The sequence below is a fragment of the Neomonachus schauinslandi genome, chromosome 3, assembly GCF_002201575.2.
Source record: "Neomonachus schauinslandi chromosome 3, ASM220157v2, whole genome shotgun sequence".
Taxonomy (NCBI): domain Eukaryota; kingdom Metazoa; phylum Chordata; class Mammalia; order Carnivora; family Phocidae; genus Neomonachus; species Neomonachus schauinslandi.
In genome coordinates, this window is record NC_058405.1 from 29790462 (window position 1) to 29809089 (window position 18628).

Below are 18628 nucleotides of genomic sequence, written 5' to 3' on the forward strand. Positions count from 1 at the left end.
TCTCACAATAATACTAGTTCCTCATATATGATTATTGAATTTTCAATTCCTCAAGAAAAAGCTCTTTAAAAATAAAAGCTATATGGTGCCTGGGTGGCTCAGTCAGTTAAACAACCCACCCTTGATTTTGGCTCAGGTCATGGTCTCAGAGTCTTGAGATGGAGCTCTGTGTCGGGATCTGCACTGGCCGTGGAACCTGCTTGGGATTCTCTCTCTCCCCCCTGCCCCTCCCCCACTACTCTTCTCTCTCAAAAAAATAATAATAAAATAAAAGCTATAGCTAAAGTAGTTAAAGAATTACATTAACCAGCATGGCATAGAATACACAAAATTATGATCTCTGTAACTGACAACATTGATATCAGTGAATGATATTTATAGACACTCCACAAAAAGGTTCTGTGTAACTGGTAGTTCATTTTATTTTTATTTATAAGCTGTCTGCAACTGTAAAGTGCTATGTAATATGAATAGATGCGACAAGCAAAAGAACATGTCTTTGTAATCCACAACCATTATTTCTCAGAGATTATTCATATACTTGGATTTTGAAATGCATGCAAAGAAAATCTAACAACTTATAATATGTAAACTATACACATCATGTATAATTTTACCCATTACTCATAAATCCATGTTTCTGTTTTTAAAACATTCTATAAAAATTATATCTGTGGCAAACTGAAGGATAACATTAAATTGGTTAGATGTACTATTTAGTTCAATATGCTTAACAAACACATATTCAAATATGCTTTTAAAGAGAAAACAACACTTGCTTTAGAATCAGAAAATCTGGGGAGCAGAAAGGGACCAATCATTTTGTATGGAAGGGTCAAGTGATCCTCTAAGGTTCATACAACTTTATATGAAACATCTTTCTGCCAAACTTCATAAAAAAATTTCTATCAACATTTCTTTTGAGCATAAAAGAAATATATCTTGCTTTTTTGACAGTTTGTCAGGATGTCAATAGTATCTGTAAATACAAATCCTTAGGGAAACAAAGATGGGAGAAAAGGAAACTTGTCTATAACGGCAACCACGATGTACAGCCCACTTATGGAGCAGAGATGGACCTAGTTAGGGTTGACACAGCTCACTGCCATCAGAAGCATCATCCCTTCGACATTGGTAACTGGAACCACTTGAATTTTTCATGGCTAAATCTAGCCAGATACCAGATGGCTTCCTTTATGTATATGACCTTATTGAAGGCAATTAGACTATTTATGCAATAGCAGAATTGTTAGTTGTATACAAGGGTCAATCTTCAGTGTAAAAGCTTTTTTAGATGACATATTCTTAAAATAAAATTTAACTTCCTAATGAACACTTTTCTCTTGATTTCCATGTGCCAGAATTATTGAATCCACTTTGCTGAAAATTTTAAAGAAAATAACAGTTAGAAATACAACTTCAGTACAAACATAAGCCTGTAATTAAACAATTTTAAATAACTATTCATCGACGGGGTAGTGGTAGGTGAAGCATTTTACTTTTTCTTTCTACTGCATTCATCACTATGGCTTTGGGTCAGATGCCATAAACACAAAGTTACCAATGCCTGGTACTTGTACTTATGAGATGCCTGAGAGTCGAGTCTTGCCAACCAATATGTACTATAAAATAGGCAATGCATACGGAGTGCACCTAGACAGGGAGGAAGACACAAAGATCTCTGAGTCTTTTGGTAATCATATCTCCTAAGCTGTTTCATGGATTTCTAGAAGACTGAAAGCTTGAGAGTGCCACCATGCACACCAAGGCCTTTGATATAATACTGGATCATAATAAGGCTGCTAAATTAGGAAGAAAATGGAATATGGGAACTGGCTGGGGAAAGCAGAAAATAGAAAGCCAAGTATGAATATAATTAGGTTTGTTCTTGTAATTGATACTGCAGCCTGATGGAACGTAGGTTTCTGCGTATTTCTCAGAGCATTTTCCAGATGCAGCCTCCCAGTACCTCATTAATGTCACACATTTGTCATTAAATTCCGTATTTTGGATCCCATGTAAGAACTGCACATGCTCCTCTTTTATTTGCCACGCCAGTAAGACATCAGGGAACTTGCCCTCTCATAGTACTGTTGACCTGCTATCCAATATCATCTCGGTTATTCTATCTACGTATCATTAAATTAAAAATAAAATCCTGATACTGGCTATTAAAAACTAATCAAGTTTCATAGGATTTTATTTTGCTAACTTAGTGTACTTTGTGCATAACTTTTAGATCAACTTTTGAAGTTTTTACACTGCTTAAAGAAAATGAGTTAAAAATGCAAGTCCTTAGTGCTTTCTTCTCATATCATTTATGTCAATTAAGAGCTCATAAAAAATACTTAGATGCTATACTTAATATAGAATTATATAGAACTAGCTTTAAACTTTCCATTTAAAGATAACATTGAAAAGCATTTAGCGTAGTAACCAAATTAGATACAAAAGTATACTTCAGTGCAAAAATAAAAGGTCATTCACAGAAATGGACTTCAAACAATTATTTGAGCAAAGAAGATCTTTTTTTTTGTTTAGAAAAAATAAAAAACTTTCCAAAATAAGTGACCTGTTTACTTAGTTGTATTATGCCTGGCCTGATATCAGGAGACAATCATATCTGTTGACTGATTTTATACCTTAAAATACTATGATAGTATAACTACCTTCAGCTGAATTCTTAACTAAGTGTAATTAATAAAATATTTTTAACTTTATTGAAATCCTTCATTTCAACAATATTAAGTGCTCATTAATATTAGTAAAAGTGATCATTTCTTAAAGAGCTTAACACTTACCCATTACTTTAGAGTAGCAAGGTTCACAGTGTATTGTCTGTCTATAAATCCAAATACTGTCACCTGCCTGTAGGTTTTCCAAAGGCCGCTTGCATATTTCACACTAAAGAAAAAAACAGTATATGAAGTTTATACACATTATATATGAAGTCTAGATTCTTAGTGTAACAGGATAGAAAAGCCCTTTCGATTCATTCAGTACCATCCTACATAGCAACACTCAGGTGAAAGAGAACCCACAGGGAAAGCGAGAATGTACTTGTCCAGGACCCTAATGTTGAACTTTTCAAATAAATTCTCACAACATCTCTCTACTCTGAAAATGTGCATTTCAGGGCATATATAGCACTGAAGCTTCTACTTAACTCACAATAGAGTAGATATAAATTTTCAAAAATTGGTTATGCCAAGGATAAGATCACTACTCGATATCGCAAACAAAAACACAAAGCATATTTGTTTGCTTACTAAGGGGGAGTTATGTTGTCCAATTACAGTCTGACTGGACAAAACAGACCTCTGCTATTACATAGGCTTTAGGGAACAGTTTGTTTTGTGTTGTGTTTGTTATGGAGGCAGAAAAGGGTTGACCTATGTTCTTTGGAAACAAGTTCACTGCTGAATGGCTGACTTCCAAGCATGAGGCTGTCACTGGATGGCTTTCAGAGGTGAGTTCATTGAAGCAAATTGTCACTGATCAATTCAATACGTTTAAACAAGTCCAGGTGGTTCTCTATTATCATGACTATAAGAGTAATACATCTTTTCCGAGGACTGTGGGGACATTTTTATCCTCAGTAGTATTTTATAATTAAATCGAAAATGGAAATAAATCATCCAAAATATAATAAATGGAAATTATTGTTATTTACCAAAAGAAATAATTGGGAGAATGATCTTATTTTAAAAAGTTTTCTGGGGTGCCTGGGTGGCTCAGTCGTTAAGCGTCTGCCTTCGGCTCAGGTCATGATCCCAGGGTCCTGGGATCGAGCCCCGCATCAGGCTCCCTGCTCCGCGGGAAGCCTGCTTCTCCCTCTCCCACTCCCCCTGCTTGTGTTCCCTCTCTGGCTGTCTTTCTCTCTGTCAAATAAATAGAACCTTTTTTTTAAAAAAAAGTTTTCTGCATAATAACTTTAAATAAAGAGCTATGGACTAACTTTTGTTTTATTGAGTAAATTTTCATAACTAAAAGGAAATTTCATTTTCTTATAAGTAATTGTGCAATTTTCACATTTATTTTATATGGAATTCTATAAATTATGGCCTAAAATTGAATTTTTTTCTCAAAACGAGGCATCATATATCTGATTGCTGTGTGTCACTGTCTGAAGCTAATTGAAGGAGAAGCAATCAGTTGTCAAAGTATTACATGTACTTGACTGCATTAGGTAATTTATATCAACCACAGAATGTCAGCACAGAAAGGACCCTTGGATTTAAGCAAATGATTCTTAAATTGGTTGCCCTTAGAGCTTATCTAAGGAGCTTTTAAAAATACCAATGCCCAGGAATCATCTTTGAGATTTTTTTATTTAATCAGGGCCGGTCCCAAGCATTCTGTTTTTCTCCTAATTGCTCCCAGATGATTATAACGTACAGCCAAGAGTTGAGAACCACTAGTCTAGTCAGCTACCTCATTTTACAGAGAAGGAAACTGAAGCCAAGCTAACTGGTCCAAAATGAGCCACAGTTAGTGGAAGTTAGAACTCGTACTCAGGCCTTCAGATTCCCAGTTCAGTGCTCAACCAGTTACACCAACAACTGTCATGTTAACCTATTCAATATTACTGTGAGAAGTAAGAGAAATGGCGTATGACCACAAACTGAAGCATTCTACTATGTAAGCTTTATTTTTATTATACTACAGCCACAGTTAGTTATAACTAATCATGTTCTCAAAAGCAGACTGACTTTCAACTATTGTTAAAGCCTATCAGTCCTGATTTCACGCCTCATGTAAAAAGCTGCTAGCTTTCTTCTCAACAATTTCTTTTTCTTTTTGGATTTCACGATTTTTTTATGCAATGCATGATTCATTACAATGTTACAAAAACTTTTATAAAGAGAACAAGTATTTATATTTTTACAGATTTAAATCTCTAGGGTAAGAGTAATAAAATGTGTCAGTAATCAACTCTAAGCCCAAAGCCAAGATAGTAATTATAAACCTTTGAGGTTCAGGCTGAACTCTGAGAAATATTTAAGTAGTATATTATTAATGTGGATTAGATTATTTCTGAAGGCTTTAACTTCATCTCATGTATTTCATTAAACAATTATTTTTATTCTAGTCATCATTACGCAGGTCTATATTTCATTAACTGCAATATACATATCCTTACCTTGAAGCAAGTGGAATGGCAGCATATTTGTAATTCATCTAAAATCATTTTTGTTTCTGTGCCCAAAGGTTTCCGGCAATAAGTACACATATCTCTTTCAATGACAGACCTATAGGGATGTAAGCAATTACAAATAAATTTGTCATCATGCAAGTGATGGATGTATTCCCCATAAAGTCATGTGGAAATGACATGTTAATTTTGTTGATACTTTAGGAAATCGTATGAAAATCAAGGAAAGTTGGGGACTTACTTATTCTATTAATAGAATTGATTCTTCTAGTTACCTCAAAATAATATCAAAGAATTAACATGAAGGAAAGTCTCAAATTATTAATTCATTAGCAATCAAGGGTGCATCTGGGCAGGGCAAAGATGTTCACAGTTTCCTAATTGAACTAGGTCATGAGTACCCCTTGAAGCTAGAAGAGGGTTTTGAATTATTAATTTGCATATATCATAGAAAAATTATGCTGTAGATTAATATAAAATTTTAGCTCTCAAAACATTCAATAGGACAACAATACAAATCCACTCAAAAGTGTTTTGGTAAGTTCACAAATGGTGGGGCCGTGGTACCCCAGACTCTAGGGTCTAGAGTCCCCAGAATGCTCCCCTATAACTGCGTATAATCTCTTGGTGTCTTTTAAGACTCAGAATTACAGGGCTAGCTTTCATGACAAAATTTATGTTCTCCAACAAGATATAACCCCTCCACAAATTTGATGAGGAAAAGAGAGTTTTGTTTTTTATTTTGGAAAAATAATGTTCAATAACAAATGAACCACAGATATGATCAGCAAGTCCAAAAAGTCACACTATCACCCCATGAACGGCCAACAGCTCTGTGATTCTTTTCCTTTGGGAAGGTATTAGAACTGTCTTAAGTAGCACCTTGCAAAGTTTATTAGTTTCAGGGTGTGAGCAGCAGGCCTGAAATTTCCACAGTAGGGCACACAATGGGGTGGTAAAAGAAAAATACCCAATACTGGGGCGCCTGGGTGGCTCGGGCGGTTAAACATCCGACTCTTGGTGTTGGCTCATGCCATGATCTCAGGGTCATGAGATTGAGCCCCACATCAGGCTCCATTCTCAGCGTGGAGTCTGCCTGACTCCCTCTGTCGCTCCCCTTCACCCCTCCCCCTCTCGTGCGTGCTCTCTCTAAAATAAATAAATATTTTTTTAAAATAGCCAATGCTTATATAGTGCTAATATACTTTATACAGGCAGTGTGCTTTCTACGCACATGGCTCATATAAACTCATTTATTTTTCACAACATGTCTGAGAAGCAGGTACGACTATTTTTACATCATTTTACAGAAGAAGAAACTGAGGCTTAGAAGGATAAGAAATTTGCTAGGTCATGCAGACAATTGAGTGGCAGGGGCAGGATTTGAGTGAGGCAGTGTGGACCCAGAGTCCCTGGGCTACCCTAGGCCTGCCCATGAAGACTACTGGGCTCCCTGTGGGAAAGTGAACTAGTCGTGCCCAGGAGCCTTGATCCTAGGATCAAGCCCAGGACTAGAAGCAGAGAGGAGAGAAAAACAGATGGAAGGAGGAGGTAGATGAGATTCAAGCAGATGAAACTTGTCTGGTTTTATACTTTCAGTCATTCTAACACCCTCTTCCAAGTCCTTATATATATATATCAATAAATATTTTCCTCTTTCAATTAACTCTAAAGGTACTTCCTTACATATTCCTGGCAAATACTTTCCTATGCATAATTCATATATATACATGCATGTGTGCACACACACTTAAATTTCCCATGTAAGACTGTAAGCGCTTCAAGAGTAGAAAACAGGCACTCTCTACTCTGCTTCCATTGTAGAGGCACTGAGGGAAGAGCTGGGAATATAAAGAAGAGTGAGACGGTCTCCTTCCTTCCATGAGGGCAGCCAAGTGTATGATTCGATGATCACAGCATATTACGGATACATGGAGAGAATTAGGAGAGCATGGCCAACGAAGCAACTCTTCCCCGGCGTGGAGTCAGGGAGGCCTTGTTGGAAAAAGTGCCACATGAGTTAAAGCTTGAAGACAGAGGGGCTTTCAAGGTGAGCTCGGTGAGGTGCAGAGGGGCAGGGGAGAGGAATTCCATGCAGAGTGAACAGGATGTACCCAAGAGAGTATCTGGAGTGATTAAACACCAGTCAATATTCAGCAGGAGCAGGTTTTAAAGGCCCATAAATAATTGTGCAAAGGAATTAGTCTTTATCCTGTAAAATGTGAAGCCACTTTAAATGGGATTGAAATGCTTAGATAAAAACTCTGGGAATTTAGTTAATTTTACACAATAATCAACAAAAAAAAGTTGCTTGACTGGTCTTACAGAGAATTGACTTTTGCTCTGATGACTAAGAAAAATTTCAAGGACCACTTGAGTAACAGAACTGAAATTCTTCATATTAAGAGCAATACTTCTGTGAAGAATGTTTTCCTTCCTTAAGTTAACAGTAACAACATGAGCCCAGGGACAGCTCTGATGTTGGTGTTGTCCTTATTAAGATCATACTGTTAATCAAAGACCTTTTTCAAAGCATTATGAAAAAAAGCTCTGTTTTTTATTTGTTAGTTTGTTTTTAGTTATCTAGACAGTATTTGCAGCTTTAATGCTTGCACAGATGACTTTATCCCTCAAGGAAGTGTAACTTAAAGGCAAGATACTCGGAAGATCCCTGGTACTACAAGATCTTATAAAATTGACAGAAAGAGGATATAATTTTGATGCCTGGCCCATCCGTGTTTTTCTTAGCAAACAGAGCATTAGTTTATTTTTTCTGAAAACATTTACTGAGTACCTGTTAGTTGCCAAACACTGCATTACAAGCTGAGGCTGTGCATAAAAATAAGATATGCCCTCACCTTCAATAAGTCATATGTCCCGCCTCTGTTATAAAGAAACACCATCCATAAAACGTTGTACCTTTGCATTACAGCTTGTTTCCAGTGGTTGGGTTGAAATGCTAATTATTTTCATTTTGTCCACTGGAAATCTGCAGGCTATATTCTCATGAGCATCACCTATGTGCCTCACTGAACATTAAATGGTAAAAAAGGATCACCAACAGCAAGAGCCTGGTGTCCGTTTCCCAGAACTAACTTGATATGCATTATAACCCCTGTCTTGAGAAGTGAGTGTGGGCCCAGAGTGCATCATAGCAGCATATCCATGCAGCTGTTTGTAAGGTAAGCTGGCTCTGGAAAACCACAAGGAGGGAGGGTTGAGGGCACAGTCAAGTGATGCAATGGAGCCTAGACACTAAAAATGTGGCATTAACAGGGACTCCTGGGAATCAGCAACAGCAGAGGAGCTGGTCTGGGAGATAGCTGGAAAGCATGCAAAACTCTACTGGAATGAAGTACATCAAGTACATCAAAATCAGAGAGCAGCAACACACAGGAAGCCAAAGAATTAATTCCTGGATGCAGAGGTTGTTGTACGTTGTTCCATTCGTACACATATATAACAATCACCTTCAGGACGCCGTCTCTAAGTACAATGGACAACAAGAATCACATATTTCAATGTTATATATATAATAAAAATATATCAGATGTGGATATAAAATATATATTATATGTGAAAGTATATATATGCATATATACATATACACTAAAATACATAAAATATATATCATAATGGAAGTATATATACACACATATGTATATATAAGTGTACATATGTGCATGTATGTGTGTATATATACTTTTAGGTGTGGAAATATAGACATACTTACCTATCTGAAGTCGAATAAACAGTTTGTATGTATTTTCCAGAGATATTCTGATATCCATCCTTCAGTGATTTTCTAGAAACAAACATATATGGATGTGTGAGAATTGGACTATTTCCCTAGTCTTGTTGTACACACCCGTATGCAGGTGACAAAGCACACACGGCTCCTCATGCAGCCTTATTATTCTTCTCTGTGACTGTTACAAACATCATGTACTAACGTCTTTTTTTTTTTTTTAATATAGAGATGAGCTAATACACAAGCCACCTCCAAGGTGACATAAGTTGACATATCTACTGAAGTAAATGGAGAATAGGGCGAGGAGCACAGGAACAAGTATGAACAGGAAAAGAAGTTACCATTTCTCATGAAATTTATACTTGCCCCTCCCTCATTCATTTACTAAAAGAAAGCCACATGTAATCTAACAGAGAAAAGGAAATACACAAAGCATAAGCCAGTCTAAGCACATACAAAAATCACCATTCAGGTAGAGAAGCAGAGACTCTTGAACTTTTAGAGAAAGCTATAGAAATGTTTATTTTTATTTGAAAACATCCAAGAAAAAATAGTCCAGAATGAAAGCAAAAAAAAAAAAAAAAAGTAATTTTAAGTCCTCTTTGTTCCATTTCTCAGACTGCTCCAGTTTGTAAATGTCAGTCTTTCCCAGAGACAAATGAAATCTGCAATGCACTAACCAGCTAGCAGCTCATAATTGCTTCCCAAGACTTATGCTACCTGGGAATATATTAAGGCTGGAAGCAATACATTCCTATTATTTCATACAGTGAGTGGTAATTCCACAACCTTCACCTGGGATTTTTAAATAGGAAATCTCTCTCTCCCTCCAAACTACCCACAGGCAGACTGTTGTCAGAATCTATTTGGAATATGTAACCCATAATGCTAAGTAAGAGTATGTACACATTTGTGCAGGATAAATATATTATTACTCCCATTTTATTGATGAGGAAACTGAGATGTGAACAAATTAAGTTGCTTTTGCCAAGACCACATGGTTAGCAAATGACATAGATTCAATCCCAGATCTGATGCCAGGATCTCTACGCTATACTGCAACATCAGCATACAGTTTAGGGAGAATTAGATTCAGCAGAAAAATCAAACTTGAAGCTGAATTTTACAAGGAAAATGATGTGTGGTTTTGAGAAACCTTTTTTTGGAAAATTGTCCACCTTCTGACATATAATGATGCCCCTAGAGTCCTTTCAGGGACTCCTCTCCAGAGATGTTCTCCCTTCTTTGAAACGGGCTCTGATGGACACATATGTCACATAGATCACATTTGCATTCCCCATCAGTATATTACCCCACAGTTAGGCTAATTCTTGTTTTTGTACTCCCTGAAATGGAATGGGTTGTTTGACATTTTCCTCAGCACCCATTTTCCTCAACACCCATCACTCCAAGCAGCAGATTTTTGGGGATATCAATTCTCTGTAATTTGGGCCAGAGCATATCTACTAAAGGTAATACCCCTTATTTCAGAATAAAGGCAAACAATAAAAGAACCAGAGTAGTATATAGAACTATTTAAGTGGGACTTGAAGTCAGTAAAGGAGTATTTGTGTAATTTTGTGTATTTTTGTATTGTGTAATTTTATAAAGCTTGTTATAAACATACAGTTACATACGATTATGTGAGAACTGACAAATGGTTATCCTATTATGTATACACTTGTTATATTCAAGTATTCGGTTCATCCAATCACTGTATATGATTATTTGCCAACTACTTGATATTGGAAACATTATAAAGAATTATATACCTAGAACTTAATATACTCCTAAATGGTCTTCTATTTGAAAAAAACCAAGCTTACGCCAAAATAATAGCATCTCTTCTTACATACAGATTATTTCAAAATTACAATAAGTGTAGCAAAATATTTTAAATAAATTTCCAGTACCTGTTCTCCACATACGTCCTTGTATACACAAAGGTATCCTTTGGTCCTGCATGCCTGGTTTCAGCATTGAAGCTGAAATTCAAACCATTTACTTAATGTTTAAAATTTAGTTACAAGGCTAATGAAAACAATAAGGCTATTATCCAATTCAATGCAAACAGATAGTGCTTATCTATTCCTTTTAAATTATAACTTTTGAAATGTAATTGTTAAAGGGGTGTTAAACCACTTCTGCAAAATGTCTTCCTATCTCCTATTTTGTTCTTAGCTTCCACTGTCTTGGCCTACTTCCAGAATGCTGCTATGAAAATTGGTCACTCAGAATATCTGCTGTAGAGCATGAAGATTATTTGGAATATTTGTATAATACATTTTACTATTTGTTTCCCTGGTGTCTCATTCATATTTCCAAACCATAACTTTCCCCATAAATCTCAAAAAGTTGACCTTAATGAACTAACATGATAACATGTAATTTAATGAAACCTTTAAATCTACCTAAAGAATATCAACACCAATGTCACAAACAGGCTCGTAAAAAAAAAAAGTAAAATTTTCAGGGAAAAATCACATTTACACTTTCCTATGCAGGTATCAAAACTTCCCAGTGACTAAGCTGTTAATGCCTTTGTGTGAAGCGGTTTACATATAGTCACGGATAAAATTAGAAATTTCAAAGGAGGGGTCAGATTTCATATAAGATGATTTTTAAAAACAGAAGGAGAATAGTCCTGTCATTTGTTTTATAATTGGCTACAGTACCTGAGATTTCTCCTGGCTTCATACAAATGGGCAGGAGTTCTAGTGAGCTGGGTGTTTAAAGCATCCGTGGATCCATCGACTTGGCCATCTAGCCTGGGAAAGCAAACACAAATATTTGGCATTTCTAAGGCCACTTAGAAGTTTTTTGTTTTATTAAAATTCTGTTCAATTGACATTCTTTACATACATGAACCTCTTTATGTTTGTCTTGTTTCTGTGCAGATACAGAAATAGAATACATACACTGTTTCACTCTCCACAGCGACCACTGTCTTACCTTTAAGAATAATCTACAGGCATGTGTCATATTATCTACAGCTGGGCCACTGTAGAAAGCTTCTCATGTATAATATATAATAATAATATATAATGTAGAATATATCTTGAGAGTTTATCAATTTGATGAAAATTATCCAGGGGTTGCTTTTGGAAATTACAGTTTCCATCTTGTTTTTAATGGAAAGGAATATTTTGAAGATTACAGAATCCTGACCTAGATTTCTGCTAACTAAAAAAAATATCACTACGCTTAGAAAAGTGTAGGCATATTTTATTTTTCCTCTGGAACAAAGGAAAATTTTAACGCAGGAATTGTAAAAATTTTAGCCACATTTCTCCCTCCAGGTTAGTAAACTCTGATATAGAAGAGATGTGAAAACCAAGAGGACAGTTTAGATCTTAATCAAGCCTTATCATTTTTAAACACGCTGTTCCTTCCATTCCCTGATAGCTCTTAAAGAAGAGGAAAACATTTGTTCACATATTATCTCTGGCATACAGAAAATCATCTTCTAGTTTTAAGACAGATGTTTCACAAAACATACAGCCACATTAAAATGATACTAAGTAATGAGAAAGTAGAATTAACATCAGGTTTTCTAACGTGATTATTAGAATATGTCATTCTAGGAATTATAAACCTAACTAGCAGTTTTGGAAATATTCAAATCATATCATATACAATACAAAAACCCAATTTTAACAGATAAACAGCTTCAAAGAACAAGGGTTGTCAGTGAGTCTGAAATGTGCTTGCACCATCCTCAGCAGTATAAAATCAAATATCACCAGTTAGCAAAATTGGCAAATAGAAAAAGGAAATAATTTTCAAATAGTACTGTTATGGACTGAAGTGTCTCCCCCCAAAATTCATATGTTGAAACCCTAACCCTCAATGTGATTTGCAGACAGAGCCTATAAGAAGGTGAAAAAGGTTAAGTGAGGTCATGGGTGGGGCCATAGGACTTGTGTCCTTTTAAGAAGAGGAAGTGACACGAGAGATCTGCATGTGTTCTTGCAAATACAAAGGAGAGGCCATGCAAGGCCACAGTGAGAACATGGCCATCTGCAAGCCAAGGAGAAAGGCCCCAGGAGAAGCCAAACCTGCCAACACCTTGATCTTGGACTGGCAGCCTCCAGAGTTGTGAGAAAATAAGCTTCTGTTGTTTAAGCCACTCGGTCTGTGGTATTTTGCAATGGCAGCCCAGACGGAGTGATAATACAAGTAGCATTTCCTAGTTGTGTTTATAATGAGATTAATGACTATGCCTTCATGAAGATTTAACTTGTATAATTGTGAATAAAAACCAAATATTAGTAAACAAATTTGAAATGTGGAACAATAAATTCTTTGATGGATTTTACTCCACCAGTAGGTTTGGAAGATGACAGATTAAAAAAATATAGATCTTTTAGGGCGCCTGGGTGGCTCAGTTGGTTAAGTGACTGCCTTCGGCTCAGGTCATGATCCTGGAGTCCCTGGATCGAGTCCCGCATTGGGCTCCCTGCTCAGCAGGCAGTTGTCTTCGCCCTCTGACTCTCCCCCCTCTCATGTGCTCTCTCTCATCCTCTCTCAAATAAATAAATAAAATCTTAAAATATATATATATATATATATAGATCTTTTAGACCTTTTATTTTGGAGTAATTTTAAATGTATGGAAAAATTGCAAAGACAGTGTGGACAAGCCGTGTCTACCCTTCACCCAGCCTCTCCTAATACTGATATGATACATAACCATGGTACATTTGTCAAAACTAAAGAATCAACGTTGGTACAATACTGTTAACTAAACTACAGACTTCATTTGTATTTCATCAGTTTTTCCACTGATGTCCTTTCTCAGTTCCAGAATCAGAACCAGGGTGTATCTTCCACAAAATCATCATGTCTCTTTAGTTTCCTAGGGTCTGTGATCATTGCCAAGTCTTTCTTTGCTCTTCATGAGATAGTGATGATGTTACACAGGAAATTCTATCTTGATGCCAACAAGTGATCTATTTTTTATTATTATTTAGAACCATAGAAATAGTTAGAAAATACTTTGGCAGTGAAATCACCTGTAGTGCTTTTTATAATGCTACAGGGTCCCACATCCATATATTCTGGTTTAATTAGTTTGAATTACAGCTTGGGCACTGGGCTTCTTTTAAGCCTCTCCAGTGAGTCTCACGTGGAATTTAAGGTTAAGAACCACCACCTTAGAGGTTGGGCAGTCCAACATCTTACCCAAAAGAGCACTGGTTCTTAAAGTATGATCCCTGGGTCAGCAGGTGGTTGTAATGTACAGTAAAGTTTGGGAACTGGTGCAATCAAAGAATTCTGCCCAAGCATTCCTCTCAAATGCCTTAAATAATCCTCATAAAGGAGAACTCTAACTCACAATGTTTGTTGTTTAACAGTTTTATGGTTAAGAAGTTATTCTTCATTGAAACAAATTGTTAAATTACAACTTCCAATTAATGGTCATGGTTTTGTTTCTTAATTAAATAACAACTCTACAAAATATAAACTCAAACACTGTATATAGGACCTTACAGAATTCCTAATGGAATTACTCTTGAGAAAATGTTTCCTGCAGTAGAAATTCACCTTGAAAATTTACCTATCTGCAACCCTCATACATTGCCAAAGTATAAAATGGTACAGCTGATCTGAAAAACAGTCTGGTGGTTCCTTAGATGGTTAAACGTAGAGTTACTACACAATCCAGGAATTCTACTCCTAGGTATATACCCAAGAGAAATGAAAACATATCCCAAATAAAAAGTTATATATACAGCATTGTTCACAATAGTTAAATACAATCCAAAAGTCAAAAACAATTCAAACGCCCATCAATTAATGAATGAACAAAATGCTGTTTAGCCATACAATGGAAAAAATACTATTTGGGGATAAAAAGAAATAAAATACTGATACATGCTATAATATGGATGAATCTTGAACACCTTACACGAAGTGAAAGAAGCCAGTCATAAAGGACCACATATTGTATGATTCCATTTATATGAAATGTTCAGTATAGGCAATTCATAGAGACAGAAAGTAGATTAGCAGTCGCCTAGGACGAGGGGTTGGGGAGAAAATGATGTGTGACTGCTAATGGTATGGGGTTCCTTTTTGAGGTGATAAATATGTTCTAAAACGGATTGTGGTGATGGTTGCACAACCACATGAATATACTGATTAGGAACATATATTTACTTGGATATCCAATTACTATACAAAGTGAATGCGTTCATAAAGTGAATCAAGTTTCAGTTTAGCAGATTGGTCCAGGACTCTTACTTGGATTTCCATCATCTTACTAACCTAGCCTTAGCAGCCTGACATTAAAAACCATAAAACAATTTCAACTGATAAATATCTATACCCCTGCAAACTTTATAAATCTCTTTTGCAAAAAGAATAAAATCTTATTAAGAGCCCACTGTTTTGTATCATATGTGTTAGGGTTTACTTCTATAAAATGTCAAGGTCTTAAGCTCTTATACAAATTTCAAATTTTAAGTATTTTTTAAAAAAGTACTCTACTGTTGGGGCGCCTGGGTGGCTCAGTTGTTAAGCGTCTGCCTTCCGCTTGGGTTGTGATCCCGGGGTCCTGGGATCGAGCCCCGCATCGGGCTCCCTGCTCCGTGGGAGGCCTGCTTCTCCCTCTCCCACTGCCCCTGCTTGTGTTCTCTCTCTTGCTGTGTCTCTCTCTGTCGATTAAATAAATAAAATCTTAAAAAAAAAAAAAGTACTCTACTGTAAAAAAATAAGAGAGGATTTGCCGCCAGAACACATAGGTTCATCCCACCTCTCTAACTTACTAACCTTCCGCACTTGGTCAAGTCTTACTCTCTGTGAATTTTCTCTATTTTCTTTCTGTTCCAGATTTATCCATTGACCCATTTTGACAGTCCTTTTCGCAGCCAGAATCCATGGGCACAGAAGTTTGGCCCAGAGATTTCTTCTTTCCACTCTTCTCCAGGTGAAAATTTTTATTATGATTGCTGTGTCAGTGCTAGGGTGGTGGTGACATTTTCCATTTAATTTTTAGATAGCAGAACCATGGGAAATCGTACATCTATAGGACTGTGATAGAACTGAAGGAGAATAAACACCACCTGAAAACAACTCAGGGATCAACAAACGGTCTTGCAGTGGTGGTAGTTAAGGCCTCGAGATGTAGTCACCGAATGTGCTGATTCCTGTCTCCCTGGGGAGAGAGTGGGTGTGTTTGTGCATGTTTCTGTCATTGTTGGATTATGTCAGGCAGGAGACACAGATGAAACTGCAGGAAGGGGAAGGAGACTGTGTGAACCTTATTGTCAACCATGGTGTTTTCCATCTACACACCATCTTCAATGCAGATGGCCACACCCACACTGCCTTGTTTAGAAAGCCAGACAGACCACGGAAAGCTAGAGTAAACTCCAGGTATGAGGAGGCAGAAACTGGGAGGCAGCAAAGAATCTTGGTTATCAAAGAGATATAGAGTAGAGAATAAGGAGGCCAACAGGCAGAAGGAAGAGTGGGAGGAACATGGGGAGGAGCCAAAATTCAGGGAGTAGCTGAGTTATAGCAATGACAAAGAACCAGGGTTAATGTTCACGGATTCCTGATGGAATGTTCTCTGGCCAAGAAGGAACAACCTTCCAGTTCAGGCCTCTATGAGGCCTGGCCAGGCTACCATTCCTGCTCTTGAATTTCCATAAAATTTCATTTCTTCTTTAATCCTTCCAATAAAACCCATTTCATGAAAAAGCCATACTGAAATTGGAACACCTGTCAAGTCATATTAAATGAGAAGTTCCTTAATCATACATGATCACTGACTTGAAAATTTTTTTACCTTGATCACTTCCAAATAATACTTGAATTATCTGGAAGACTGATTCTGTAAGCCCGGTCCTATTCCCAAAGTAGTGGATGTTTTTCTAAGATAAGCAGATCCTATTGAAAATTTACCCTCCCTCATTTTATCAAAGGCTTTTTGTGATACAAGAAGAAAAGGCAGAAGATGATTTAAGGAATTAAGGTAACAGAAAGAAACTACCCATTAGATGCAAATCTTTTGTAGACATTATGGGGAAGAAGTGACCCAGATCTCTTCCTGCTTTTCCACTCTCCACACACAATGTTGACAATATCATTTCTTCGCATAAAAAAAATTAATAGAAAGGACAACTGCACCTTACGAAGGTAAAAAATAGGAACCTATTGGTTTTGGGTCTCCCATATGTGGGGAGGGGGGATTGCAAAACATGCTTTCTTAAACAGTCTGTAACAACAATGAAGTATAGCTTCTTTAAGCTATACTTTCCTTGTAAACAAACAAACAAACAAACAAACAAAAAAACAAAGTACAACAGTTTAATGCTATTATACTCTGTGGTGTAAAGAAATTTCAAAACTAGGTCCTGTCTTATAGCTGTGATGAACCCGTGCATTCTTTTAGAACTAGGTATCCAAGGAAGAAAGTCCCAGAGTGCTTTCTGCACCACTGAAGAACTACCAAGCAACAATAAGTAAAAATAAATTTTCACAGCCCAAGTGCAGAGCTTTGAATTTCCATGATGCCTTTTACACGAAGCAGTTGAATAGAAGCCCCTTTGTCCAAAATTCCAATAGAATTTGAATTTTGTTCACTTTTTTCCATATCAACTATTAAGTACCCTGTATATTGATTTTTGTATTTCAGTAGTATTTATATCTATACCATAATACAATTCAACTCCTCAGCAAATCTTCTAAGGTTATATAATTTATGTAGGCTTATATGGGATTGATAACAAAAAAGTAAATTGTAATAAGTCTTACCTTCCATTTTTGTTTTTAGGCACATTAGAATTTACTTCAATTACATTTTTCAGGTCTTGGTCTCTATAGGAGAAAAATATATATAATTAATATGTATAATATAAATATGTATAAATATAATATATATATTATACGGGACATTGGAAATCTGACACTGAGCTAACTGACCTATACAACTCAAATATAAGAGTGTGGATTATGTGTGAGAGAGAAAGAACTAATGTTCTATAAGTTTTAAGAAATCTGAAAATAAACAACCGATTTATAGTCCCATTCAGTTAACATTTAATGATTACTAACTTTGTGTCACAAAGTACTAACTATGTATTTTCACATGGATGATTTCATTCAGATCTCACAAAATCCTGTAGGACAGCATCTAGGGCTCAGGAAGGCTAAGTGAATTTTCCAAGGTCAATTAACTAATTTGTTAAAGAGTCAAGATTTGAGGCCAAGCCACCTGCCCATCTGAAATCAATTCTTGGATATTTAATTAGAGACTTCATTCCAGCTTTGTAGATCACAGAACACAAAAACCAAAATTTGAGTAAACAATTCATAATGTGGAGGATAAACGAGACAATTAGATTCTTGAATAGAGTTGCAGTAATGATTAGATACACTTTCATGATATACAATATCCCCTGGTATGTTATTCATACATTAGTTATTTATATATTTGGTTGTAACACTGGTGGCTCTTGATTTTTTTTTCCCGTGAGTTTAGAAAAGCCTTTGCCATGAACCCGATTAATTGGGAGCCTTGTTTAGGAGTCAAAACAATGAAGTCATCTCTTTCCCTATTTCCTTGTTAATCAACCTTCCTAATCTTCCTTTTGTAAACTAGACTAATCATATTTAATTTCATAAGGTTGCGGTGAGGATGAATGAGCTAATGTAAATAAAATTCATGGCACAATGCCCCCAGTCATGCGTGAACTGAATAAGCGTAAGTAAAT

The 18628-nt window shown here is 36.2% G+C and overlaps 1 protein-coding gene across 7 annotated transcripts in view; it reads right to left on the minus strand.

Annotated features, from left to right (window-relative positions):
• Positions 1-204: 204 nt before the first annotated feature.
• SCEL (sciellin) overlaps positions 205-18628 on the minus strand; it is a 105661-nt gene continuing 87237 nt past the window's right edge. For 6 of the 7 annotated variants that reach the window (XM_021697950.1, XM_021697949.1, XM_021697946.1 and 3 more), the window contains 7 exons: positions 17670-17732; positions 11582-11674; positions 10820-10891; positions 8889-8960; positions 5144-5252; positions 2802-2904; positions 205-1380 (listed from right to left, as the gene is read on the minus strand). In XM_021697950.1, the coding sequence (XP_021553625.1) occupies positions 1364-1380; positions 2802-2904; positions 5144-5252; positions 8889-8960; positions 10820-10891; positions 11582-11674; positions 17670-17732 (529 nt within the window). In that variant the 3' untranslated portion in view covers positions 205-1363. The remainder of the gene's footprint in view (positions 1381-2801; positions 2905-5143; positions 5253-8888; positions 8961-10819; positions 10892-11581; positions 11675-17669; positions 17733-18628) is intronic. The other variant, XM_044913539.1, reaches the window with a different exon arrangement.